This window comes from Nothobranchius furzeri, chromosome 17 (assembly GCF_043380555.1).
Source record: "Nothobranchius furzeri strain GRZ-AD chromosome 17, NfurGRZ-RIMD1, whole genome shotgun sequence".
Lineage (NCBI taxonomy): Eukaryota > Metazoa > Chordata > Actinopteri > Cyprinodontiformes > Nothobranchiidae > Nothobranchius > Nothobranchius furzeri.
Genome location: NC_091757.1, coordinates 35,583,929 through 35,609,056, shown reverse-complemented (window position 1 = coordinate 35,609,056; position 25,128 = coordinate 35,583,929). Strand labels below are relative to the sequence as shown.

The 25,128-nt window shown below is 41.7% G+C and overlaps 2 protein-coding genes and 1 long non-coding RNA gene across 4 annotated transcripts; 1 reads left to right on the top strand and 2 right to left on the bottom strand.

Annotated features, from left to right (window-relative positions):
* Positions 1–1,086: 1,086 nt before the first annotated feature.
* adamts13 (ADAM metallopeptidase with thrombospondin type 1 motif, 13) lies at positions 1,087–12,321 on the top strand. Of its 2 annotated transcripts, XM_015972136.3 has the most exons (29): positions 1,087–1,296; positions 1,572–1,641; positions 1,732–1,862; positions 2,157–2,240; positions 2,339–2,463; positions 2,557–2,703; positions 3,325–3,459; positions 3,589–3,739; positions 3,814–3,918; positions 4,005–4,156; positions 4,229–4,292; positions 4,377–4,503; positions 4,587–4,735; positions 4,817–4,937; positions 5,038–5,118; positions 5,201–5,382; positions 5,476–5,632; positions 7,443–7,572; positions 7,711–7,890; positions 8,034–8,232; positions 8,300–8,402; positions 8,491–8,620; positions 8,745–8,921; positions 8,997–9,201; positions 9,504–9,822; positions 9,901–10,044; positions 10,112–10,291; positions 10,918–11,093; positions 11,202–12,321. In XM_015972136.3, exons 1-29 carry the CDS (start codon positions 1,219–1,221, stop codon positions 11,367–11,369), a joined length of 4,170 nt encoding a protein of 1,389 aa, XP_015827622.3. In that variant the 5' UTR covers positions 1,087–1,218; the 3' UTR covers positions 11,370–12,321. The 2 variants fall into 2 exon arrangements, 1 of the variants encoding a protein (XP_015827622.3); XR_001573919.3 differs by lacking the exon at positions 11,202–12,321 and having other exon boundaries at positions 10,156–10,291; positions 10,918–11,058.
* LOC129152958 (uncharacterized) lies at positions 7,402–8,419 on the bottom strand. The gene is made up of 2 exons (XR_008559190.2): positions 8,297–8,419; positions 7,402–8,221 (listed from the first exon to the last, which is right to left on the bottom strand). It is a non-coding gene; the product is annotated as an uncharacterized lncRNA (long non-coding RNA).
* On the bottom strand, positions 11,559–20,433 carry LOC107393635 (carnitine O-acetyltransferase). The gene is made up of 14 exons (XM_015972138.3): positions 20,275–20,433; positions 18,954–19,223; positions 18,759–18,877; positions 18,230–18,283; positions 17,953–18,118; positions 17,634–17,808; positions 17,348–17,526; positions 17,149–17,249; positions 16,949–17,068; positions 16,752–16,874; positions 12,471–12,606; positions 12,329–12,391; positions 12,109–12,246; positions 11,559–11,998 (listed from the first exon to the last, which is right to left on the bottom strand). Exons 1-14 carry the CDS (start codon positions 20,299–20,301, stop codon positions 11,783–11,785), a joined length of 1,887 nt encoding a protein of 628 aa, XP_015827624.3. The 5' UTR covers positions 20,302–20,433; the 3' UTR covers positions 11,559–11,782.
* Between the last annotated feature and the right edge of the window lie 4,695 nt (positions 20,434–25,128).

The following is a 25,128-nucleotide window of genomic DNA, read 5'->3' as shown; positions in this document are numbered from 1 at the left end:
AAGCTAAAAGAGCTGACTTTTCTGTCTTACTTCCTCTCATCAGAAATGGCAACCAAACAATAATTTCCCGAGGCATCATCTTGAGGACTCCATATGGCTACTTATATATAATTTAGGATATCATAAATATACAATCCTCACCCGGCTCTGAGGGATGCATGGATGGGAAGATACACAAACACTTAAGTGTGTTTGGTGAATCCGGCAGGGGGTTGAGGTTTTGGCTGAACAGTGATGCTGTTACCCACGACAACCAGCAGTTAATTCAGACTGACAACGTGCAGATTTCTAGTGAACAACTGGCTGATGGGGTTTGAATCCTAAAGCCATGGAGAGAAATTACATCCTATTGGGGAAGGAAACAAGTGGATTCGAGTAGAAGAAATCCTTAAACATGTAAAATACACTCTTGATTATTTTTGAGTACCTTCTTGACAAAACTCAAGGAAAATTCTTTTTCTATTTTTTAAGGATGAAATCTATTGAATTAATCACTGAAAGACTAAATGGCAATTTATATTTGTGTTTACCTGTAATCTTATTATTTTCCTCTTCCTTTTCTCTGTGTTTATGCGGCTGTAGCAAGTGAATTTCCCCACTGTGTGGGATTAATAAAGTCTATTCTATTTGCTTTCCTGTTGTCATAAAGGGGACTCCATTTATGACATGTATGTATGACACACAGACATGTGCTCAGCAGTTTTAACTTGGTGAACTCATGTCTCATTTTTTTCCTTTAGCCATTTATTTTTATTTTTCAGCTGAAGAATCATGTCTGCCCTCTAAAGGCCACAACAGGCAGCAGCACCCTGAAGTATTTGTGATAGTCTGGCAAGGAAAGGAAATTAATTATTAAATTATTAAATTAAGTAAAGGCAATAATTTACCAAACCCAAACATAAACCACTGATTTTTATCACATCACCAAAAGAAAAGCTGTCAATGTAAAAAGTATCCATGGATTTTACTCAAAGCCTAAACTTTCACACAGTCAGAAACCAGTTTTTGCAAAGGTCTGAAAAAGTGAAAATAAAGTAAAAAAAAAAAAAAAAAAAAGGAAAAGACAGACACGTGACACATCAACTTTGTCCCTGCTGTTTACACAGACATGTTACTCGTGCACTCATGGCCGTGCTCGGTCCTTTGTGAGACAAAGGATCACACGCTGTCCTGCATGGTGTCAAATCGGAGCAGGTAGACAACAGAAGGAAGGCAAACATGATTTTTATGACTCTGTCCTGTCTGGTGCTCCTGCTGCCTGGCGTCAGCGCTCTAATGGGATATCAACAGGTTGAGGTAGGTGGAAAGCTGCAGGCAAACAGGAGCTCTGCTGTGGTGAGTGGTTCCACCGCCCGAGTCCTGCAAGGTGCAATGAACTCTTCAACTTTAAACTGTTAACCTGCCAGGGAGATTTCACTACTGGTGGAAGCAAAAGAAAACAGGGTGATAAAATGTTGCTGGATTCATATGAAGTAAAAAGCTATCAATCATATTTTCATCCATCTCAGCTCTCACTGGAAATGTCGAACCTGCAGGTTTTTAATTGAATCATTGTTGTTCATTCCCCCTAGAAGCTTAATAACCTCTCCATCGGTTCAGGAAATACTGTTTTGTCTTCAGGATATTCTGCTGACCAGTCAGGTGTGTGTAATATGAAAGCAAATGAACATTACCAAATATTCACTAAAAGGATTTTTATTAGGACTTTTTGAACAATTTTCTTACTCACAGTGAGCGAACGTCTGCGTCGCTCAACTCTGCCTGATGTAACACATCTGGAGCTGATGGTGGTCGTAGGACCTGATGTCCAGCAGGTTCACAAGCAGGATACAGAGAAATACATTCTCACTAATCTCAACATTGTAAGTATGAGCACACACATATAGTAAAAATAAGTTTTTCTAAGTGATTTCATGAGTAGGGGAATGAAATGTAGGGCGAGCTATGTTTGGAGATCGCTTCAAGGACCGATCAATAAGTAATGAAATTCTGAGGGGGAAAAAACACATTAGAGGGGGAAATCTGTTTAGATGTTGTGAAATTTGTTGTGAAAGGTTTTCTAACATGCTCCACTGGTAACTGTGGTATTTTAGTCCAATTAGTTTGTGTCAGCAGAATGAGATGTGATCATCTGATTCTGACATGGACCCATACAGGCCTCAGAGCTGCTGAGAGACACGACTCTGGGTGCCAACATGAGGGTGCACCTGGTTCGAATGGTTATCCTTTCAGAGCCAGAGGTGAAAATAAATATTTTATGCAGTTTCTGCTCAAGTTACTTAAATAAACATTCAAAAAGTCACAGCTGTGATTATCTCATTCTTTACATTTCTTCCAGCCAGAGATCCAAATGTCCTCCAACATCACATCTTCTCTGAGAAGTGTGTGCGACTGGGGCAGAAGGATTAACCCCTCTAACGACACAGATCCGCTGCATGCTGATCTCTTGTTGTATGTTACAAGGTACCATAACCCGCAGGATTCAAATGACCTTTAAATAGCTGTATTTTTTTGCACACAAATAACATGATGCTGCACATCTGCCATCATCGTCAGGTTTGACCTGGAGCTGCTTGATGGGAACAAGCAGGTCAGGGGAGTGACGCAGCTGGGTGGGGTTTGTTCCAGCGAGTGGAGCTGTGTGATTACTGAGGACACAGGGTTCGATCTGGGCATCACCATCGCTCATGAACTTGGTCACAGGTAAATCACTGTAGTCAATAAACAATCTAGGGCCTCCAGGATCTTTTTAAAAATGAATTAATTTATGATTAAACACTAATGACAAAGAACAAGTAAAGCAAATAATAATAATAATAATAACAACACAATAAAACTTACGGCTAAGGATAACATGTAAAACCACCATACCCCATCTTCCGGGGGAATCCCAAGGCGTTCCCTGGCCAGGTGAGAGACATAGACCCTCCAACAAGTCCTGGGTCTCCCTTTAGGCCTCCTCCTGGTCGGACGTGCCCAGAAAACCTTGCCAAGGAGGCGTCCAGGATTCATCCTATGCCCGAGCCACCTCAACTTGCTCCTCTCGATGTGGAGGAGCACAAATATAAAACAAATAAAAAAAATAGAACTGATATAATTAAAACAAATTATGATGACGTATTTATTGTAGCTTGTCCGTGAATTTGTAAATAAATAAATAATAAATTTCACTTTGTAAATCTAAAGTTTATTTCAAAGAATACTTTAAGAAAGATGATAAGCTTTCACATGAATTATTCTATAACCTGAAACAAAATCAACACACTTTCAAGCATCTTCAAATCTTCAGTTTGCTTTGTCAAACCTGATTTGCCAAACATCCAGTTTTGGAATCAACCACGACGGCGTTGGAAACATCTGCAGCCGGAGCGGCTTCATGATGGCGTCTGATGGAGGCTACAACAGCGTGGATCTGACCTGGTCTCCCTGCAGCAGGCAGCAGCTTTTCATGTTCTTCAGGTGAACCAGTTCAGGCCAGATGTTTCACTGACCATATCTTTGACCTGATTTCTAAATATAAGTAATAGATGCGTGAAATGTTGCTTAAGATTTTTGGGAATGAGATATCAAGTGCCTTGGTATTCCCAGAGAAGGGAGAGCAGAGTGTGTGAAGGACTTGCCTGAACTCAGAGGTTCCCTACAAGACTGGAAGCCCGGCCTGTATTACGGTGTTGATGACCAGTGTCGTATAGCTTTTGGCAGCACTGCAAGAGCATGCTCGTTCACAAGTCCTGACCTGGTACGCCCTGTTACAACTCGATGATGCCAGGTGTGAGTTCCACATGTTCATTCATGAGTTTTGTCTCCTGTCAGCCGGCTTGTCGTATCCTGTCCTGCCATGTTGAACCTGATGACGACAGATCCTGCAAGCGCCTCCTGGTTCCTCTGCTGGATGGCACAGAATGTGCTCCTAACCAGGTTTCAGTTTGTTGATGGAATCCATTTTTGTTGTGATAATTGTCCTCAGGAGTCAACTCTGGTGTGTTTCTAATCCTGTCTTGCAGTGGTGTCTAAAGGGACAGTGTGTGTCTCCAGATGATATTGGCTCCTCAGTTGTTGTCAATGGCTCCTGGTCCAGCTGGTCCGAGTTTTCCTCATGCTCACGGACTTGTGGTGGGGGAGTGACACTCCGTGCACGACAATGCAATAACCCGAGGTAACACGTTACACGAGCAATGAAACCTTCTTTGTTACACTTGTTCTGTTGAAAGCTGTCATAATGTTCCAGACCTGCTTTTGGAGGCAATGACTGTGATGGTTCAGACATTGAGGCTGAACTTTGCCACCAGCAGGTAAGTTCTTTCTGCTTACAGTGGTTCAACATCATTGTAGTCAGAGTCATTCTTGCATTTATTGTCCTACTCATGTTGCTGCAGCCTTGTGAGGACACTCAGCAGGACTTCATGGCAGAGCAGTGTTCCCAAACAGACTCCATCCCTCTCTACCTGCAACCAAAAATGGCCTCTTTCTACAAATGGATCCCTGCTCTCGGCTTTGTGAAAGGTAAAAGCATGGAAAATGTCATTCTGATGTTTGAGGTCTTGGTTTAAAGTGTGCTTTTCTTTTCTGTTGATGGTAATGACCAGGGGATGAGCAGTGCAAATACATGTGCCTGTCAGATGGAGAAAGCTTCATGGTGAGTCGTGGCTCTCACTTTGTGGATGGAACACGTTGTGAGTCAGACAGCAGGTCTGCTTTTGGAACAACAGCCGCTTGTCTACAGGGCAGATGCCAGGTAACAATAATAGAAAGCTATAGAAGTAGATTAGGGATGTCTCTTGTGCATTTTTACACTGTGTTTTGTGTCCCTGATCAGCTGTTTGGCTGTGATGGTGTGCTGCATTCTGGAAAAGTGTGGGATGTGTGCGGAGTGTGTGATGGAGATGGGTCAACCTGCAGTTTGACATCTGACTCCTACAGAGGTGGTCAGGCTAAAGGTGACAATAATTTGATCACTTACAGCTCCTCTCTCTGTGATGAGATGGATAACTGAATGCAGCTGAACTGCACACATTCTTTCTCTCTTTTCCAAACAAGAGTACACCACTTTTCTGACTCTGCCAGTGAATGCCACACAGGTTCACATCATCAACAAGGCACCGCTATTTACTCATTTGGGTAATCAATATCCCTGCACACGAGATTTTAATTTCTACAACATAATGTTAATAAATGCTTAAAACCGAGGGTTGTTTTGCAGCTGTGCTGGTTGGGGGTCAGTACATTGTGTCGGGAGCAGGCAGCATAGCCGTAAATGTCACCCATCCATCCGTGTTGGATGAGAACCATCTGGAGTACCGCCTCTACCTGACCCCTGACTTTTTACCTGAGATGGAGGAAGTGATTGTGCCCGGTCCACTGAAACAGGAGATAGACATGCAGGTCAGGAGAGGAAAACATGCTCTTTACAGGTCATGTGAACTTTAAACATGATGCAGAGCTATTTGGTGTTTGTAATTCTTTTGATGACTGCAGATCTATCGCAAATATGGAAAGGAATATGGTGACAAAACAAATCCGAACATCAGCTATGAGTTTTATGTTCCTGCCAGAAATAGTAATGTGACTGATGACACCATGCGAGGTGCATGGGCTGTTCACACAACATCTTGTTCTGTTTCCTGTGGATCAGGTAAATAACGTTCTACTGGATGCATACTGAAAATCACCAGTAGCCAATGAAAAGTCCCTTTAAATCAACAAAATGTATGCTGTGGAAATAAATACATGAATAATAGAATTAATCACTATTGCAGATTTTATTGGACTTATTCGTTTTAGCTTTACATTATGCCTCCACATGTTTATTGCAGTAATTTCCCCATATTTCATTATAAAATTCAGGATGTAGCATGTGTGGCTGTGAAATCTGCCATTACTGTTGCCATGACAGCAGTGTAAAATATCTTCACCATGAACACTGACAATAACAGATTCATTTTTTTACACTAAAGAGCATCGACATATACACTGGACACTTCGTGTCCATATGCTCCAATAATAAGTTTTTAAGCCAAAATGGGAGGTGGCCACCACCGCCATTTTGACCGTGTCACAGGTTCTGTCACGCCCAGACAATTCCACAAAAGGGAAAAGAGGTGGCGCTGAAAGGCTTGGATCAACTGACGACACCCGTCGAACTGAAGCGATTTAGCTACAAGCTAACCCAAAACTAATGTGGAGGTGGGAGCTAGCTAACGGAGGCAGCAACCTAGCTACAACCGGAGTTACCTGTGAACAACACCAGAGCTTCTGAGTCACAGATACGCCGGGCTGACCGCTGGGTAAAACCGGGTGGAACACAAAGGTCTCCCGAGTGCTCCACAAGCCAGCAGCCCGCACAGCAGACAGGCGCCGCTGCGATCAGAGATGCGCCGAGCTGCTGCTGAGGGAAGGGAGACCATACCGATACTCGGAACCCAGCTCCACTAGAGTCATATTTCAACCCATTTTCAAAAATGCAGCGTTGTTAAGTGCGCTGGGTTTTACCCTATTACATTTAAATTTCATGGTTGAACAGTACATGTTAAAATCTAAGCTCAGCTAGTGCACTTCCATGTTGGCTTCATTTTCAGACCTGAATTATGGGGGCTTGCGAAAGAGGGAAAACCTTAAGTCTCTCTCCGGGTTTCACTGAAAAACATTGTTTAGACCTATATTAATGTCGATGGTTTTTTTTTTTTTTTACTTTTTATTTATCAACTTTTACTTTACAAACACATTCCCCTTCGTACTCAGCATTCATCATATTTTTAACATTGAGTTCTGTTCATTTCCCCTCGTTCGTTTTCTAGAAGTCTTTCTTTGTTTGTGCTCTTCCGCCGTTATTCTGTCCATTCTTTACCTTTGTCTTCTTGTCTTCTCATTCCCTTCCGTGTCCGTTGTTCTTCCTTCCCCGATTAACCTGTTTTTCTATTTCTATCTTCTTGGCTTGTTTTCTCTTTCTAATCATTCATTTTTCTTCTCCTTCTTTTGAGTACTTACAATGCATATTGGATCTTCTGGCTGCTTTTTGCTCTTCCCTTTATTCGTTGTACCTCCGCTCATTGTTGCTTTTCCTTTTCCTTATTTTTCCCTTTACAGTTCAGGCGTTTTCTAGTTCGTGTTTATGTTGGTTATACGGAGCTCTTGTCACTTGCGTCTGTTTCACTCTGTCGCCATACCGGAAGTCCTCTAATGTCGATGGTTTAGACAAACATCTGTGATTTTTGTGAGTTTTCTGTGGTTTTGTCATTATTTCTGCCTAAATTTCAGTGCAAAGACTTATGATATAAAACATTAACTGACTGGATTTTTTTAACATGACAACAAAGCACTTTGGATTTCAATTCAAACTCATCAGTATGCAAAGTAAAATGAGTAAAACAGTAGTTACTGATAATTTCCATAATGGCCCAAATATTGACTTCAGAGACATTTTATTTCAACTTCTTGTTTTACAGGTGTGCAGAAGAATGTGCATGTCTGTGTTGACAAAGGAAATAAAATACATTTGCAGCAGCACCACTGTAAAGATCCTCCTCCAAACACCCCCCTCCACACAATCTGTCACCTAACAGCATGTCCCCCCAGGTTAGTTTCACTCCCAGCTCTGTTGTGTCTTGTTTTTTTCCCCAAACACACACACACACACACACACACACACACACACACACACACACACACACACACACACAGATGAGAATGCATGAATAATTTATTGTTTCACAGGTGGGATGCAGGAAGTTTTGGCGCTTGCAGTGCCTCCTGTGGAGGGGGAGTGAGGCTCCGTCTTGTCCGATGTGTTCAAAAACAAGGATCTGAGTTGGTGATTGTTCAAGACTCTGAATGTTCCTCTGACGCTGCTCCACACTCTGCTGAAAAGTGTAATATGCAACACTGTCCTGCCAGGTACAGCTGATGATCGTTAAATAGTTTGACGTGGATGTTTGTGGTTATTATTAGTGTCTTTTTCTTTAATTAACAGGATTTGTGGTATGATTCTGTTGCACCAAACTGAGATTTAAATGAAAATACATTTTGTTTGTTCACAGGTGGTCTGTGTCTGAGCCAGGAAACTGTTCTGCAGTGTGCGGACCAGGAGAAGCAAAACGTGTTGTGTCATGTGTTCGGCAAGAGGATGGACAAGAGGTTGAAGTGGATCAAACTTTTTGTTTGAAGCAGATCAAACCACTTGATCTTGTGCTCTGTGTCATAGATGTTTGCCCCATTGGGTGGGAATCTAAGAGGGAGGTAAAATAAAACAAGCTCATTACATTTTCAAAATATCACACAAGTTTAAATGGGCTCTCTTTACCAGGAGCTGCCCATCCAAAGGGCTGACATGACACCACGCTCCAGACAGGCTCGTGTGTTTGTGTGGAGTCCTGTTGTCAGTCAGTGTTCAAAGACCTGTGGAAATGGTGAGTCTCAATTAATATTAATGCAAATATCACGGTTTCCACCTTCCTCACATGTAATAACACAAAGCTCAATGCTAATGCATGGAAGGAACCCTGCAGGTGTGGTTCTCTTGTGTGGATCACCAGACCAGACTGGGGGTTCCTGACTTCAACTGTGATGCTTCTACCAAACCTGATCCTCACACTGAGATCTGTGTCTCATCCCCCTGTCCTCCTATGTAAGACACCACGTTTTACATGATTTAAGATTTCTGCAGATTATGCACATTTTTGCTTAAAGTATACAGAGCAGTGACATACAAATCTGCTTGGAATTGAAGAAGGAATTACATTTTGCACTAGGTGGCGCTCTAAGCAAGGAGTCTGCAGTGTAACGTGTGGAGGAGGTGTAGCCACTAGGGTGCTGTACTGTGCTGTAGAAGTAGAGGGAGAGGAGGTGGTGCTGGGTGACTCCAACTGCAGTGACTTTCCTAAGCCCACAGCAGTGGTTGCTTGTAATACTCATAGCTGTCCTGCAAAGTAAATCCCACACAAACACACACTGGATTTTTTTCTGCAAAGGGAAAAGTAATCTCACCTCTAGCGTTTGTCCAGATGGAGGGTAGTCAGGACGTCACCTTGTTCTGCATCCTGTGATCTGGGGATCACTCAAAGAAACGTGTCCTGTCTTCAGTTTATCCACGGCAAAGAAACCATGGTGTCGGAGCATAACTGCCGCTCAGCGGTCAAACCGGCCACTACAGCACCCTGCCTGGTGCAGGTCTGCACCTACAGGTGGGAGGTGAAGCCATGGAGCCAGGTACATCTGACAGAACTGAAACGTGAACATTACGATAATTTTTGGAAGAGCTAAAATGACTAAATGAATTATCTGACACACCCAAAACAGCCAAAAGACCATTTTCAAACATAAAAATACTCATCACATTATTTGGGTTTAAAACAAACCCTTTCCATTTTAGATGGCAGTAAAAATGATCCATGACTGTATTTTTATGTCCACTTGAATCATGTTTACAGTGTCAACAGCTTGCCTGTGTTTGCACATGATCCTACTGACACTCTGACCTGTTCTGACCCTCAAGTTGTTTCACCCATTAGTGTTCAGCCCCCTGTGGATATGGTATCCAGTCCAGAGCTGTCTCCTGCATGGGCCCCTCCAAGCCGGAGCCCCTCAGCCCCTTGTTCTGTATGAATATGCCTAAACCAATCACCATCCAGGGCTGCTACAGGGCCAGCTGCACAAATGCGGCCTTCAACTCCACTGCTCCAAAAACAAAAGTTAACCTTGCAGAGTCACCTCTCCCATCTGCAGTTGTGATCTATAAAGATAAACCACAGAACCGTGCGGGCAATGCTCTAGCAAGTCCAACTGAGGCCATAACCACTCAACAAACCACCACGCCCACCCCGACACCCAGTTAGTGAACATAACTTCTATTTCACCAATAGCTGAATATGGTAAATGATTTTAATGGTGGTGTATGTGATTATCAAGGTGTTTGTGGACAGCTCTTCTTGGAGGAATCAGGCACAGTGGATCTGCAAGGTGTAAACAGAAGATGCACCGTATCCATAGGTCGACCCCTGGATGAGATCATCCATGTGAAAATCCTGTCTAGCTCCTTGGACTGCAAGAAAAGTATGTTTGATAGGAAGTGCTTCCCAAGATTTGTGTTGCTATTTATAAACCTGTTGTGTTGTTCCAGAGGAGTACGTGGCTTTTTTTGACCGTCTGGCTTTTGTGAGGAAGTGTGCGCAGGTGGCAGATAGTCAACTTACCAGCAGAACCAACGTTCTGCTTGTGCGGCAAAATGTGTTCACTCCTGGGAATGGAGTTGTGTTTACCTACAGCTCACAGAAGAACATGAAGAGGAGCCTCCATTATGGTATGACAGCTTCTAGTTTTATCATCACGAACTGTTCCATAAAGTTTGATGCTCTAAAAAATTGATATCAATGAATGAAGTGAATCTACAGATGACTTGACAGTCAAATGCGATCACGTGTTGTTTCCCTCCCACACATCTCCGCCCTGCTGACTGGGATGGGCCTAATCCTTGGTATTAACACAGCAAAGTGTATTAAAGCAGACAGATTACCACAGCACAGAATCTGCTCCTCCGGATCGAAAGGAGCCAGTTGAGGTGGTTTGGGCATCTGGTCAGGATGCCTCCTGGACGCCTCCCCGGGGAGGTGTTTCGGGCATGTCCTGCCGGCAGAAGGCCCCCGGGTCGACCCAGGACACGTTGGAGAGGTTACATCTCCAATCTGGTCCGGGAACGCCTTGGGGTCCTGCCGGAGGAGCTGGTGGACAAGGCCGGGGAGAGGACGGCCTGGAGCTCCCTAGTTGGGATGCTGCCCCCGCGACCCGGACCCGGATAAGCGGAGGAAGACGAGACGAGAATCTGCTAGTGACAATGCCCCACCTTTTCCATTTCCCACATATATGACAGTGGGTTTGACTGCATGTGTGATATTTTGCAAAGCTGTAACAGCTCTGTTTGCCCAACAGATTGTGATATTCAGCTATTTGCCCCCAGGGGCATTTTTGAGAATCCGGTAAGGCTGAACTCCAACCACACCTGCCGGGTACTCATCAACGCCCCTCCCTCAGTGAAAATCAGAATCCAAGCACTGCACATAGGATTAGTATTCAATGCCACCAATTCCCAGTCTACATATATAATGGTGCGTAAAAGCTGTGTTTTAATGTGCTGCAATGCCAGAAGGGGAGTTTATAAGAGGACTCACTGCTGCATTATTCTTTTTTTTTTTGTTGTTGTTGTTCTTGTTCAGATCCGGGACATGGATGTCCTGAAGACCAACGTGTTTAACGGTCCACAGCTGTTCCAGTGGCACTCCTCTGGAAATATGGCTGAGATTGAATTTCATGGTGACTACCTGCATACCAAAGGGACATTCAGAGCTCAATATTCCTTTGTGCATCTTGGATCCAAGAGATGAACTATACGAGTCAGTTTGTGTAATATTCACAATAGTTAAATGAACGTTTATTCTATTCTGTAAAAAATATCTTCAATAATTTACTTACCTGCAGTGTGTGCTAAATGCTCTGACCTGAAATATATAACATACAAGCCACTAAAATCTGCTTAAGTATGGAAACAGGAAAAACTATCTGTTCTCTTTCAGTTATTTTACAATAATCTTAAATATTTATTTTTAACTATAGATATTTTCTCCTCTTATAAACAGTGCTTTGACATTCACACATTGTGCATTTCCACCAAACTGTGCAGTAACAGGTTTCCACTTAGAACACTTTGCATCTTTGCCAGTGTGGCATTCTGCCAACTTCGCTGGCAACAACTTGATTCAGTTTCGACCTCCAGACGCGACCGGGCTCATGTGTGGGATCACTGTCTGGTCCTGGCCGTGTCTTCCAGGAGAGCTCTCATGTCCAACAGTGCGTCCTCCACAGCCTGGGCAAAGCTGGCAGCGTTTGTCTCCTCACAGCTGTTGAAGGCAGTGATGGCAATGTTGATATGCTCATCCATGGGATTGTAACACACTCCGTAGCCATCTGGCACCATTGGACCGAAGCACATGACGCAGTCTGTCTTGGAGCCAACCTGGATTTTGAGATGCGAGAGAGTAAATATGCAAGTAAATAAATAAATGTGTAAACAATCATTTGCTAGGTGATGATAAGCTGCTGGCTTTCATAGAAATGCAAATATACCTGGCTCGTGGAGAGATTAAAATGATGAGCTACTGCATAGGAAGTATCCATGAATATCCCAGGCATGGAGGTCAGGTCCACAATGCTCTGCATCCTCAGCCCAAGCAGATGTCTGTCTATGGCCTGTCCATGAATCGCCTAAAAACCAAAGGTTACATGTGGATGAGACATTTCTGTTGTTTAAGTAAACAAACAGTAATTTTAAAAATCAGATTCTCACATTGTAAGTGTTTTCTTTATGTGTCTGAACCGCCTTTTGCAGCAGAGCCAGCCTCTCAGTGTTCTGTTGGAAACATTCATCGCTCACTAAACCATCTCACACTTTCAACATTTATTATGCAACACTCGAGGTTCATCTTTACCTGCTTGGTTGGATCTTGCATTGCCTGGACAAAGCCGAGAGAGTCTACAGTAGTGGAACGGATTGCATCTGTTCTCCCGTATTTAAACATTCTCAGTGAGGCACTCTCATAAGTGGAGCAGCAAATATTATACATCCTAAAGTTAAAAAATGAACATGAAAGATGTTTTACTTGTCATTTAAGCAAGCAACTTATTGAAAATACACTATTCAAAAGTCCAACCTCCCTTTTTAAAGCTTCACTCCTAAGACAGACCTCCACAAAACAGGAATGCTCAATGCTGATTCCCAAGAGTTTTATGTTTTCAACCTGTTGTTGGCACTTTTTCTGGCACAATTCCTAAAGAAATGTACCTACGCAAGCATACAGCAATTTAGCAAGCCAGCTAATGCTAGCAACAGAGAACTGAAAATAAAAGTTATAAAAAAAAAAGATGATCTTATCTTATGGATAGATTCCTGAATGGCCTCTGTTCAGGAAAACGGTGTCTGGCTAATCTGGATGTAGCTGAGAACGTGTGTTTACATCTTTAATAAAAATTATCACTAAAAAGATTAATGTCCCATAGTTGTCACCACACACTGGTGTGGTGACAACTGTCCTTCGCATTTGACCCATACCCGTGGGGAGCTGTGGGCTGCAGACACGGCCGCGCTCGGGATCTATTTGGTGGTTTAACCCTCACCAATCCAACCCAGCTGAGTGTGAAGCAGGGAGGTATTGGGTCCCATTTTTATAAAGGCTTTGGTATGACCCGACAGGGATTTGATCTCCCAGTCTCAGGGTGGGCACTCTACCACTAGGTCACTGAGCTGCTCAGTTAAGGTGAGGAACACTGAAAACCCATTTTTTTAGTTATCATTTCTGATTAGGATCAGTCACTGAGTTTTTCATGCAGGCTGGACATGAAAATAGTCTCCTACACCTCGCTCCTGCATTAGCTTCTGATAGAAAATAGACAGCGAAATGCTAGGATTAGAAAAGCCTGACAGATCTACGTCACACCGTCACTTAACATTCATGGACTGTCCCATCTTGACTTGCGACGAGGAAGGCTGCCGTTGGTTTAGCGTCCAAGAAACAGCAGAGAATGTCTCGACTAGCAGAAGCTAACTGTTAGCACTAGCAGCTCCGCCACAAAGCAGAACTCCTTCAGGCTTGTGTTATTTGTGGAGATCATCAACGACGCAGAGCAAACAGAGTCAGTGGTAGAGTCACATTGCTGTTAGTCAATCAGAGGCAAGATGTGCAAATATCAGGAAATAGGACTTCAAATCCTGCGGTCTGAAGCTACTTTCTCCTCTGGCTTAATTTTACGTGCTGATACAGACGCCCCCTTGCTAGGCATTCATTCCTACTAGGGCCCACTGCAAAGGTAGAAGAAGAAGAGGAAGAGGAAGAAGAAGAAGAAGAAGAAGAAGAAAATATCATTTCTATAGCACCTCTCAAGATAAAAAATCATGAGGTGCTTCACAAAAACAAAAAATGTAAAAATATAAAAAATAATTTAGAAAATGGTTAAAAATATATTTAAAATGAGCAAAAAAATAGACTATTGTGATAAAAAAGATGTTAAGAAAGAGAGAGAGTGAATAGGAAAGAGGGAAATCATTGGATCCTGAGGAAGGTGGAATAGGTGGGGAGAGCAGAACAAAGAGAGAGTGGTGAAGAAGGTCATACAAAAGCCAGCTTGAACAAGTGAGTCTTCAGCTGTTTTTTAAAGGAGTCCACCGAGTCCACTGATCTCAGGCTCAGGGGGAGAGAGTTCCAGAGTCTGGGGGCCACAGCAGCAAATGATCTGTCACCTTTGGTCTTTAGCCTGGTGTGCTGCACAACCAGTAGGCTTTGATCACTGGACCTCAGGGACCTGCTGGGGGTGTAGGGACTAAGAAGATCACCAATGTAAGATGGTGCTTGTCCATGTAGGGCCTTATAGACCAGAACCAGGATCTTGAAATGAACCCTGAAGTTGACTGGCAGCCAGTGAAGCTGGAGGAGAAGCGGGGTGATGTGGGTGTGTTTGGAGGACTTGGTCAGAAGCCGAGCACAGGCATTCTGAACCACCTGTAGACGGTTCAGGGAGGTTCTGCTCAGACACGTGAAAAGAGAGGTAGTCTAAGGAGATGAAGGTGTGGATAACAGTCTCAAGTTCAGAGCGGGACAGAATGGGACTCAGCTTAGCAACGTTCCTGAGATGGAAGAAGGAAGAGCGAACAAGAGAACTGACATGAGAATCCAGGGTGAGAGCTGGGTCAAAGGTCACGCCAAGATTCCTGACGGAAGGTTTGGTATGAGAAGCAAGCTGACCAAGAGAGTCTCTGACCTTGGGAACCAGCTTGTCTGGGGCACAGATGAGGATCTCAGTCTTATCTTCATTCAGCTGAAGAAAGCTCCCAGCCATCCAGGTTTTGATAGAGTCTAAGCAGGTGTGTAACAGCTGCAGCTTAGACATCTCATGGGGCTTAAAGGAGATGTACAGTTGGATGTCATCTGCATAAAGATGGTAGGAGATCCCTTTGAAGGAGCTCAGGATGTGCTGAAGAGGGAGCAGATAGAGGAGGAAGAGCAGAGGCCCCAGCACAGAACCTTGTGGTACACCATGGGTAAGAGAGGTGGTGGGGGACCTAAACTTGGAGACGGCCACAGAAAAGGAGCGCTCAGAGAGATAAGAGGAGAACCACTCCAGAGCAGCTGTTTCAGTAGAATGAGTTCTACGAAAACCTGACTGTAAGCAATCATAGATGTTATGTTCATCAAGAGCAGCTGTGAGTTGTTTGGCCACGACCTTTTCCAAGATCTTGGAGATGAACGGAAGTTTAGAGATGGGCCTGAAGCTGCTATGGAGAGAGGGGTCAAGACTCAGTTTTTTAAGAAGCGGGTGGATTACAGCGTTCTTAAAGTAAGCAGGGACCTGACCAGAAAACAGAGAAGCATTAATAATGGAGAGCACCCTGGGACCGATGGACTGAAAACCACTTTTAAACAAAGATGAGGGTAAGATGTCGAGGGGGCATGCAGAGGTCTTCATAGAGTTAACTAGTTTGGTTAACTCAGGCAAAGAAACAGGAGCAAAGCTATCTAGGATGATGGGCCTGGTTGGAGTCGGGAGAGGCAGCGATAAGGCTGAAGGAGAGATGCTAGATCTAACCTTATTGACTTTGTCCACAAAGAAAGACAGAAAGTTCTCACAGTCTGTAACAGAGTGGATGGAGGCTGTAGGAGAGGCAGGAGAGACGATACTGCTGATGGTGTTAAACAGCACCTTGGGGTTCCCTTTGCTCTGGGACACCAGGTTGGAAAAATAGGAACCCCTGGCGTCTCTGACTGCAGAGATAAAGGATGTCAGAAGATCCTTTAGGTGCAGCAGATGGACATGGAGATGGGTTTTCTTCCACAAACGCTCAATTTTTCTGCATTGGTGCTTCAGGCTGCGAAGGCTGTCATTAAACCAGGGAGTAGGGTTCACTGCAGGAACTGATCTGGTTCTGACAGGACAGATGTTGTCCAGAATGGAGAGGTAGTGCTCGTTAAACTGAGAAGTTAAGGAATCTGGGTTGTTATTAGAAGAACAGGGTGGATCAAAAGCAGCAGAAAAATTGCTAGCTGTGCTCTCATTAAGAAAACGAGAACTAACCATACGGCGAGCAGGAGGTGGGGACACAGAAACTAGCAAGTTAAAGAAAATGCAGTGGTGATCTTAAATATAAACATCCTCAGGACAAGCACTGTCAGCATTTAAACTCAGGGTAAAAACAAGGTCTAGAGTGTGCCCCCTGGTGTGTGTGGGGCCAGAAACATGCTGGGTAAAGCTGAAGGAGTCCATAAGGCTGGAGAAATTCAAGGCAAAGTGATCAGAGGGATCATCAACGTGGATGTTAAAGTCAATTAATGTCAATGTATTGACTTAATGACTGTTCAACACCTTTAAAGCATACCAATGATGAACATTACAGACCTCTCTTCTTTTTAAGTGGAACAATGTGCACAATCGGAGGATTTCAACTATTTTTGTCTTCACTGTATTACAGATGCACCCAGATGCTGAGGCTAGCAGGGACTTCAACTTGGCTGTAGTGTAAATATTATAAAATAAAAGTTAAATTAATCTATGTGATATTTAGTTGTTAGCTCATCAGTCCTGTTGGATGTAAACACTATTTTTCTGAACAGAGGCTGTTCAGAAAGTTTTCTACAATGACTATATCTATATTTTATAAATGGCTAAAACATCCCGCCCACGTCAGCCTCCAGGAAGGCTTCTACTGCTGTAAGCTTTCTCACCTGAAGTAGGCAAGTTGTAGAGCCATTTGCACAAAGGCATCTGGACTCAAACTGTGTTGCTTTGGCAAGTTTTTCCCAAAATGAGAAAACATCAGCACCTTCACATCCAGGTCATGCACCATTCTGTCAACACACACAACAGGGAGTCAAAAGTAAAACAACCAAAAACTGAAAACAAACATCAGGACTTTGCTTACATGTTCATGTTTTGTTTGGCTTTTTCGATGTCTCTCTTGATTTCAGATGTGATGCTGAATCTCAGTTTCTGAGGCATGGCCAAAGGAACCATGGGAGAGCGAAGCATTTCTATATTCCTCCTGTTAAAAACGACACGAGGCTCTTTTTCAGTAAAGGTTTAGGTAAAAATAGGAAAAGCAGTGTTCAGAGAGAAACTTACATGTATTTAACTACGTAATCGATGAGAAACACAATGGGTGGACCCTCAGCAGGTGCATGCTCATACACCAGTCCACATGTACCATCCTCACCAACAATGAACTGAGGACGTTCAGCAAGTACATACAAATTCTCAACTGCAGCCAGGACTCCTGTTTTGTCGTATTAAATGCGAAGTTGGTCTGTTTCCTTAAACTGACCTGCAAGGTCTTATCAAACCAGCGGTTGCCACTGTTCCACCGTGCTCCTCCTCCATGTAGCATCTGGGCAGCAACGCGACTCAAGTACAGCTCATCTGACACCCGAGGCATCGGAGCATCTAAACAGACTGTAAAGATACTCTTCTGGATGGCACGGACTGATTCCTTATTTGTTTTGTCTGAGGGCCAAACAAAGTACATGGGATGAAGTTTATTTTTTTTTATCTCAGCGATGCTTTAAAACCAAATAAATTGCAAACAGAGGTTTTTCTGCTTCTCTGCTCACCCTTGATCAAGTTGCTGTAGGCTTTTCCCCAGGTGTTGCGGTGCTGTGATGTAAGGATGCCAATTGGTTCCTTATTAGCTTGCAGAGAAGAATTCAAGACCTTCTCCAGCTGCATGTAAATCTGATCTACCGTCAGCGGGGTGCCGTCGCTGTTATAGACATCCAAGACAAAGAACTGGGAGAGAAAAGCCAAGTTAGTTTTACAACACACCTAAGGGTTATTTTACCAGCGATTGATAATTGATAATACATTTATAAAATTAAGCATCCACGCTTTAATTCATATTTAAAAAATTAGCTTCACGTTCATGTAGTGTACCTGAAAGTTGTGGACCACCGTGATGTGAGTAGGAGCCATCTTCCCGTGTGTGTAATGCACTACAGTGTCTCTCTTTGGTCCAGGAATACGGCAGGAGCACAGAATCTTGTAATACTGGTCCATGCACAGCGGCTTCCCACTCAAGTACTCAACAGGAAGGTTTTCACTAGGATTCAGTAGCATAACAAAGTGTTGTAACAGTCTTGTAAACCAAGTTAAAATAATGTCAATGAGATCATAAAGTTATCTTATTCATAGTAATTCCATAAAAACCTACGAGTCAATCAGTTTTTTAAAGTCCAAAACTCCTGCTATTAGTTTGGCAGCAAACCTGTGGAAGGAAAATAGTGACTTTGTTATTCAAATGATTCAACATAACATTCATTATCCAGTTATCATAAATTATCTCCAAATACACACCTAAATGTCCGAGTAAACCAAGTAAGTCAAGCATTGGCTTCACTATACCACAGTTCTTACTATATTTAACGGATCGTGGTTCAGATTTTTACCAGCTTTGTGACTTTGTGGACTATTACAGCCTTGTGTCGCAGCAGTTAAGAACAGCTGAGCAACAGTACGAGCTGTGGAAGAGCTGTAAATAACCAGTGGGGGGAGGGGGGGGGGGTACTTTGCAAGAGTCAGCTCCAAACTTCAGCATGAGAGCTTGTTAATTTGGGATCTGTGCAAAAAGTGAATGAGTTTTATGGCTGCACTGGGAATCAGGCCCTTATTTAACAACAGCAAATACCTTAAAACAGTTAAGGATTGTAACTGTGGTTTGTTTTGTAAATCGTTTTTCTTACCTCATCTGCCCTTGCCGATCTTCAAAATGCATCCGAGGCAGCACCACCCCAGGGCTGGTGTAGACCGCCACCGGCATTCTGCAGTCCAGATATGCCGACTGCACCCACCACTCTGACAGCTACACAGACACCAGGAGTAAAAAAACACTGAAGTGATTTACCGGAGTGTGTTGCTCCATAAAGCCAAATACTTACCCAGTTATCTGTCTTTCGTGCCCGTCTCTCCAGCCCTTTCTGGAGCCTTTCTCCCACTCCACCTTTCAGGAACTCCTGCACCAGCTGGCGGGTGTGTTCCAGCTCTTCTTTGCTGACAATGGGCTCCAGTGTGGCTAGGTAGCGTTCACAAGTTTGCCTCAAGGGTGGAACGGGCAGCTTAGGCAGACCCTCTTGATGAGCAAAGGACCGCTCTGGGATCTGCGTTACTGGTCTGAGCATGCGGCATGGATTTGTAGTGCCTGGCCTCGGCTAAAGGGAAAACAGTAAAGGAAGAAATTATAGATATTTACACATCAAATCAAATGTTTATTACATGATCACACATCTATTATGTCATTCATTTAAGCTGAGTGATAACTGAAATTCCATCTCTCTTGTAATCTAGTTAAACTAGTTAGTAAGGTGAAGCCAGGCACAGTAAAGATCAAAGGTGTCAACGGGTCGATGCTTGTGTTTATCTAAGCTTAGAAAGGTGAGGCTTAAGAGCAAAATGAGCTGAAATAAGACCTGGCCTACAAGTTGTGAACAACATACTTAATTATTTACAAATACTTGTTTGTTATCGTTAGATATTTAAGATTGAAATGTGATACCGAAGCCTCTGAATGAAGCGGTTCCAGCATTTGTCTGGAGCCACCATTAAGCAGCCTATAAATAGAAGGCTGACACTGCTGAACCTGAGAGATGGTGGCAAAAACAAACATACATGAAAGCACAAAATCCACATGTGCTCTCGTGTTTACACGAGGGCTTTAATATTAAATCACTCACTAATGTATTAACTAATTAATTTAAATTATAATTATTACTTTAACTTGGCCCAACTGTATGAAAACAATTAGTGCAGACATGATGTCTAAATATAAAAATTGGGTACAGATGTTCAATTTTCATTTAGCTCATAAAAATACACTTCCGGGGTTATTTTCAAAATAAAATTACTGTGCGCCTATTGCAAGGTTTTCACTGAAGTGTCACTGACAATATAAAGACAATCTATTATAGGTGTATACTATTAATGGGTGCACTTAACTGCCGAATCTGCAGCTGTCGTCTTTACCGACACTGATTCGCTTTAAACATATTTAGCAAACATTTGTGCAAAATGACACATATATGTGACGCGGAAATAAACGCTTCAGAAGCAAAATACAAATATTTCCACAGCTTGAACTTTGTCTTGTCCTGATCTCTCACAACAGTGTTGTTATCCTGCGGCGTCCCCCCTGGCTCGATTTGATTTTGTAAACACCAAACATTTACGCACTGAAACACGCTTAACCACAAACAACAATCTCACCAAAGCTCTGACAAATAATCCCAACATCTTGTCAGAAAAACGCGATGAAGCCTTTGACTATTCCGGGAATAAAGATGGAAAACTCTCGGGCAGTCATATCTCAAGGACAGTCGCACCATCAGCTGAACGCCCCCCCCCCCACTCGGCCCCACAGAGCAAAACACCAACCCCAGCTGCAACTATTCTTCCTCTATGTTTTTTTAACAGTAGTTAGTGAACGATGCTGCCGTCTAGTGGTTGAACAGGAAACACAGTAGAGTTTTACTACCACCTAGTGGTTAAAATAGGAGACGCTGCTCGAAAAATAAAATAAAATAAAATAAAATAAAATAAAATAAAATAAAATAAAATAAAATAAAATAAAATAAAATAAAATAAAATAAAATAAAATAAAAGTGTTTGGTGAAACTTCATCTCTAAAGCAGAATTTTATAGAACCACTTTTTGGGGGGCATATTTGAACTAGATATAGTTACAAATGTTACCCACGTGGTAGAAATAGATATAAAGCAATAAAATGTTGAAATGATCACAAACATATCAGAGTTACAGTTCACATAAAACTCTACTTCTGCTGTGATTATTCCATGTTAATATCCATGCATGACAGTTTAAAGGTTTAGATGCTAAAAACGCTTAACACTGTAAGACTAAAGATTAGAGTTATTGTAATGACAGAAGACCATGTTTGAACAAGCTCAACTGTGACTAATCTCTCCGTCTCCAGAGGCAGTTTGAAGAGTCATCTGCATCAGAAAATTTGTTATTTGCTCATAAAACCGTCGCAAAAAAACTCTTCAAAATATTTTCTTAAATTTGAGTACGCATGTTCTGAAAAAAAAGAATAGTTACAAAGAAGTAGGCATTTACAATTATGACTTAGTAGAAATAAATTCTTTTAAATAAAACGCTATGGCATCTTGCCATTAGCAACAGGGGACTTCACTCTTAACAGTGTTTTATTCTCTTAGTGAAAAACAAGTAAAATGTTAACTACTTTTCTAACAGTGAACGAGCACGGTGAGTTGGCGCCCTCCAGTGGCGAGAAGTTGAAACTGTCCCGTTTTGGGAAAAACATTTTAACCTCCTTATCGAGTAGCCCCTGGCTGCATCCCGGAGATCGGGGCGGGGCTAAATGTGGGCGGGGTTAAACGTTTAGAGGTGGGTGGAGACAACTATTTGACTCCTGCCCCTCTCTCAATGGAACCAGGAAACTGCGAGTAGCCCCTTTCTAAGGATTAGAAAGCCCTAAAAACCCACAAAACCCATGTAAAGCATAACATTGGTAATCAAATGACTTGTTTGCTGGATGTCATGATAATTTTAAAGAGCAGATAATTACAGGCGCCATTTTTGATCCAATCTGTTCTGATATTTTTATTCTTTTTTCTACTTTTGTATGGTATGTGTATTTATAGCACATAGGTATTTGTGTCTTTTAGCTATACTTTTGGTACCTCTATAAAAGGTTCAAGCATTTATAAGACTATTCTTTGAACCTGTCAAAACCATTTTAATAGTTGATTTTATCAATGCTGCCTTCATTTTAATAGTCATTTCCCAAGTTAGTGTAAAACAGTATAGACAGACACGGGTAAATTTGTTGTACACTCCGTTATATCAGCTACATTAAGAGGAACAGAGACTTAAATTGTGTTGATACTTCTTAAAACATGCCAGGGTTTGAGGCGGGGTGGTGAGACATTGTGTGAGACACCCAAGAATGCAGACTAAATTTTTCAAAAAAGGTAAATTTAATAGAGCAAACAACAGCCAACACAGGAATAAAAAAAAAAGTACAAACAAATGAACCAAAAAGCACACAAAAAACAAGAGAACCTCCAAAAAAACAATGTGAGGAGGAAAAAGAATGCAAAAACTGTGACACCGCTGTACTATGGCATTTCAAAACCAGAAAACACCTTCATCTTCCTTTTTTCCTCAATTTCTCTGCAGAACTCCTCATAGTCTGACTGAAAACTAAACATGAACAGGAACGGTTCCCTGCAATCGTTCATCTCCTCTTCATCCAGGCCATCACAGAAGCATAACCTCTCCACTGCCCTCCGGCAAGCTTCCCTGTCCATGGTGATGACCTGGGGAAGGGAAAGGCTTCCTTTGAAGGACCTTGTGGTACACCACCTTGCTGCCTCAAAGGTGTCCTCAAGCAGATAATTCTCCTAATCAAAAATAAAGACAATATTAAAATTACTGCTGTCAAGAGATTAAAAACATATTTTACATTAATTATGTATGATCTGAAAGTAATCTAATCTTTCAATTTAATCTAATAACTGTACATAATATAAGCCTTATTTTCAATGCTAACAGCTAGCCAAACAGCTGATGCTGTGGTCTTTCCAAACTGCAGCACGGATGTGCGTCTGATACAGGAGAGAAGCTGTCAGCAGCCTTGATGCTCAGTGACACACCCATTACATCCAAATGGTAACAATAACTTTGGAAAAAGTTGCAAGAAGGGTGAAAAAAAACAGTAAAGATAACAAGGTCGCTGAAATAAACACTGCTGCAGCTAATCTCTCACCGGTCTTGTCACTGTAACGTCAACCATTCAATTTATGAGTTTACATCAACCCTTCAAGAACAAGAAAAGAAATTGGTTTATTTAAAAGTCCCATAAAGAAGCAGTAGATTAAAAATGATAAACATAATTAAAATACATAACACGTTAATCATGGCTGTAAAAAATTAAATGCAAGTAATGGAATTATTTGACACCTCTAATTAAAATAAAGGTTGGAGAAGAAACAATGACACAAGAAAAGTCCAGTTCCAGCAAGTTCTCAGCCTCTGCTAGAAAGGAAAAAGATTGTGGTTCATAAAAAGCATATTAACGATGCAAGTTGTAAAAAAGATCAGTTGCTTAGTATTCTGGTTTAATGAAAATAGAGAAATGACTGAAAAACTTGCTTTGAAAAAAAAGTGATCTGTCTGGAACGGTCTTAATTTTCTAATCTTGGCAAAGTAAGAATTTCATTGTGCAGAAAGCGTGTTTTTCTAGCTGTGCATATGACAAAAGGTTGAATCTTGAATCTTCCCACATCCCATTTCGACAACCTAGGGGGTTGTGTACAATAATACTTGTTTGAACAATACCTGATGCTGCACAGACTAATTCAGTATGGCAGGACTTCTTAGGAGGGACCACTTCCAGGCCCTGAAATAAGTGAAGGAATTATGCTTCAGTCTGCAAGCAACAGTTGAACTACAAGAAATAATCAAATTGTCTCTCACCTGTTTTACTCTTTCCTCTCTCCGTCTTTTTCGTGCCTGCACCCTGTCTTCCTCAGACCTTGGTGATACAATGACAACATTCATTCACTATGAAAACATTCATGTTATTCTGTTGACACTTGACTGAGCAAAACGTTTATATAATTACACACATCAGATTAGCACTCTAACCATAATAATAAAGCCCATCAGGTGTAGAACTCAGATACGAACATAAAAAGCTTAAAAAACTAACATATTTCCCCCTGTAAAATATATTTTCCACCAAAAAGTAATCATGACTACACATCATATCTCCCCAAAGCTATAAAAGTGTTCCTACAGGTTTCTTCAACTTAAATTTAAGTCTGTTTAAGATCTTTCTAAAGCCATATGGAAAATTAATACCTATTTCACGGCACTATCAGCAAAAAAGTAAATAAATAAAATAAAATTATTGAACTAATTTCATTTATTTATCTATACAACTTTACCAATATATTTTGACAAAACACTGGGTGGGCACTTGGTAGAAGATCGGTTATATTTTTAAACAAATGGTTAAAAATATAACCGATCTGGTTTGACATTATAACCTTAATAATTTTTGTTGCCTATATTTTAGTTTAATTTTAAGACATTTTTTTTATTATTGCTAATTTTATTACCCTAATTTCTTGCAGTATTTCTATTGTATAAAAGCAACAGTGCAAACAGTAAAGACACAAAATTGAAATAAATGTCTAAAAATAGTGCTTCTCTTCATGTCATCACTTGTTTGGAATATTTTGATGAACTTCAGAAGAAAAATGAAGTACAGAAAACTTACATCCAACACAAATTTTAAGACCCAGATGCCAAAATTGAAGGGTTTCGCCAGTCTTTTAAAGGTATTACTTTCAAATTCATAAATTCATTAAGACTCCGTGGGAACCCTGTAAACATTTCTCCTCAAAAGTAAGTCACCCCGCATGTGTAAAATAGGCTATATGTATCATCTAAAACTCATAATGGGAAAAAAACCTTTAATTTCCAAGTTTATAAAACGTTCGCCCAACATTGGTCCTCGATATTGTTAAAACAGAGAAAGAAAAATCCTAGCTTACCTCCATTTTGGCAGCTACTTCCCTCTGTCCCGACACCTGTCACAGCATTGCACACACACATATACAGGTGCTGGCCAGTAAATTAGAATATCATCAAAAGGTTGAAAATATTTCAGTAATTCCATTCAAAACGTGAAACTTGTACATTATATTCATGCAATGCACACAGACCAATGTATTTCCAATGTTCATTACATTTAAATTAGATATTCATAAGTGACAACTAATGAAAACTCCAAATTTGGTATCTCAAAAAATTAGAATATTCTGAAAAGGCTGAATATAGAAGACACCTGCTGCCACTCTAATCAGCTGATTTACTCAAAACACCTGCAAAGGCCTTTAAAAGGTCCCTCAGTCTTGTTTTGAAGGCACCACAATCATGGGGAAGACTTCTGACTTAACAGCTGTCCAAAAGACAATCATTGACACCTTGCACAAGGAGGGCAAGACACAAAAGGTGATTGCTAAAGAAGCTGGCTGTTCGCAGAGCTCTGTGTCCAAGCACATTAAC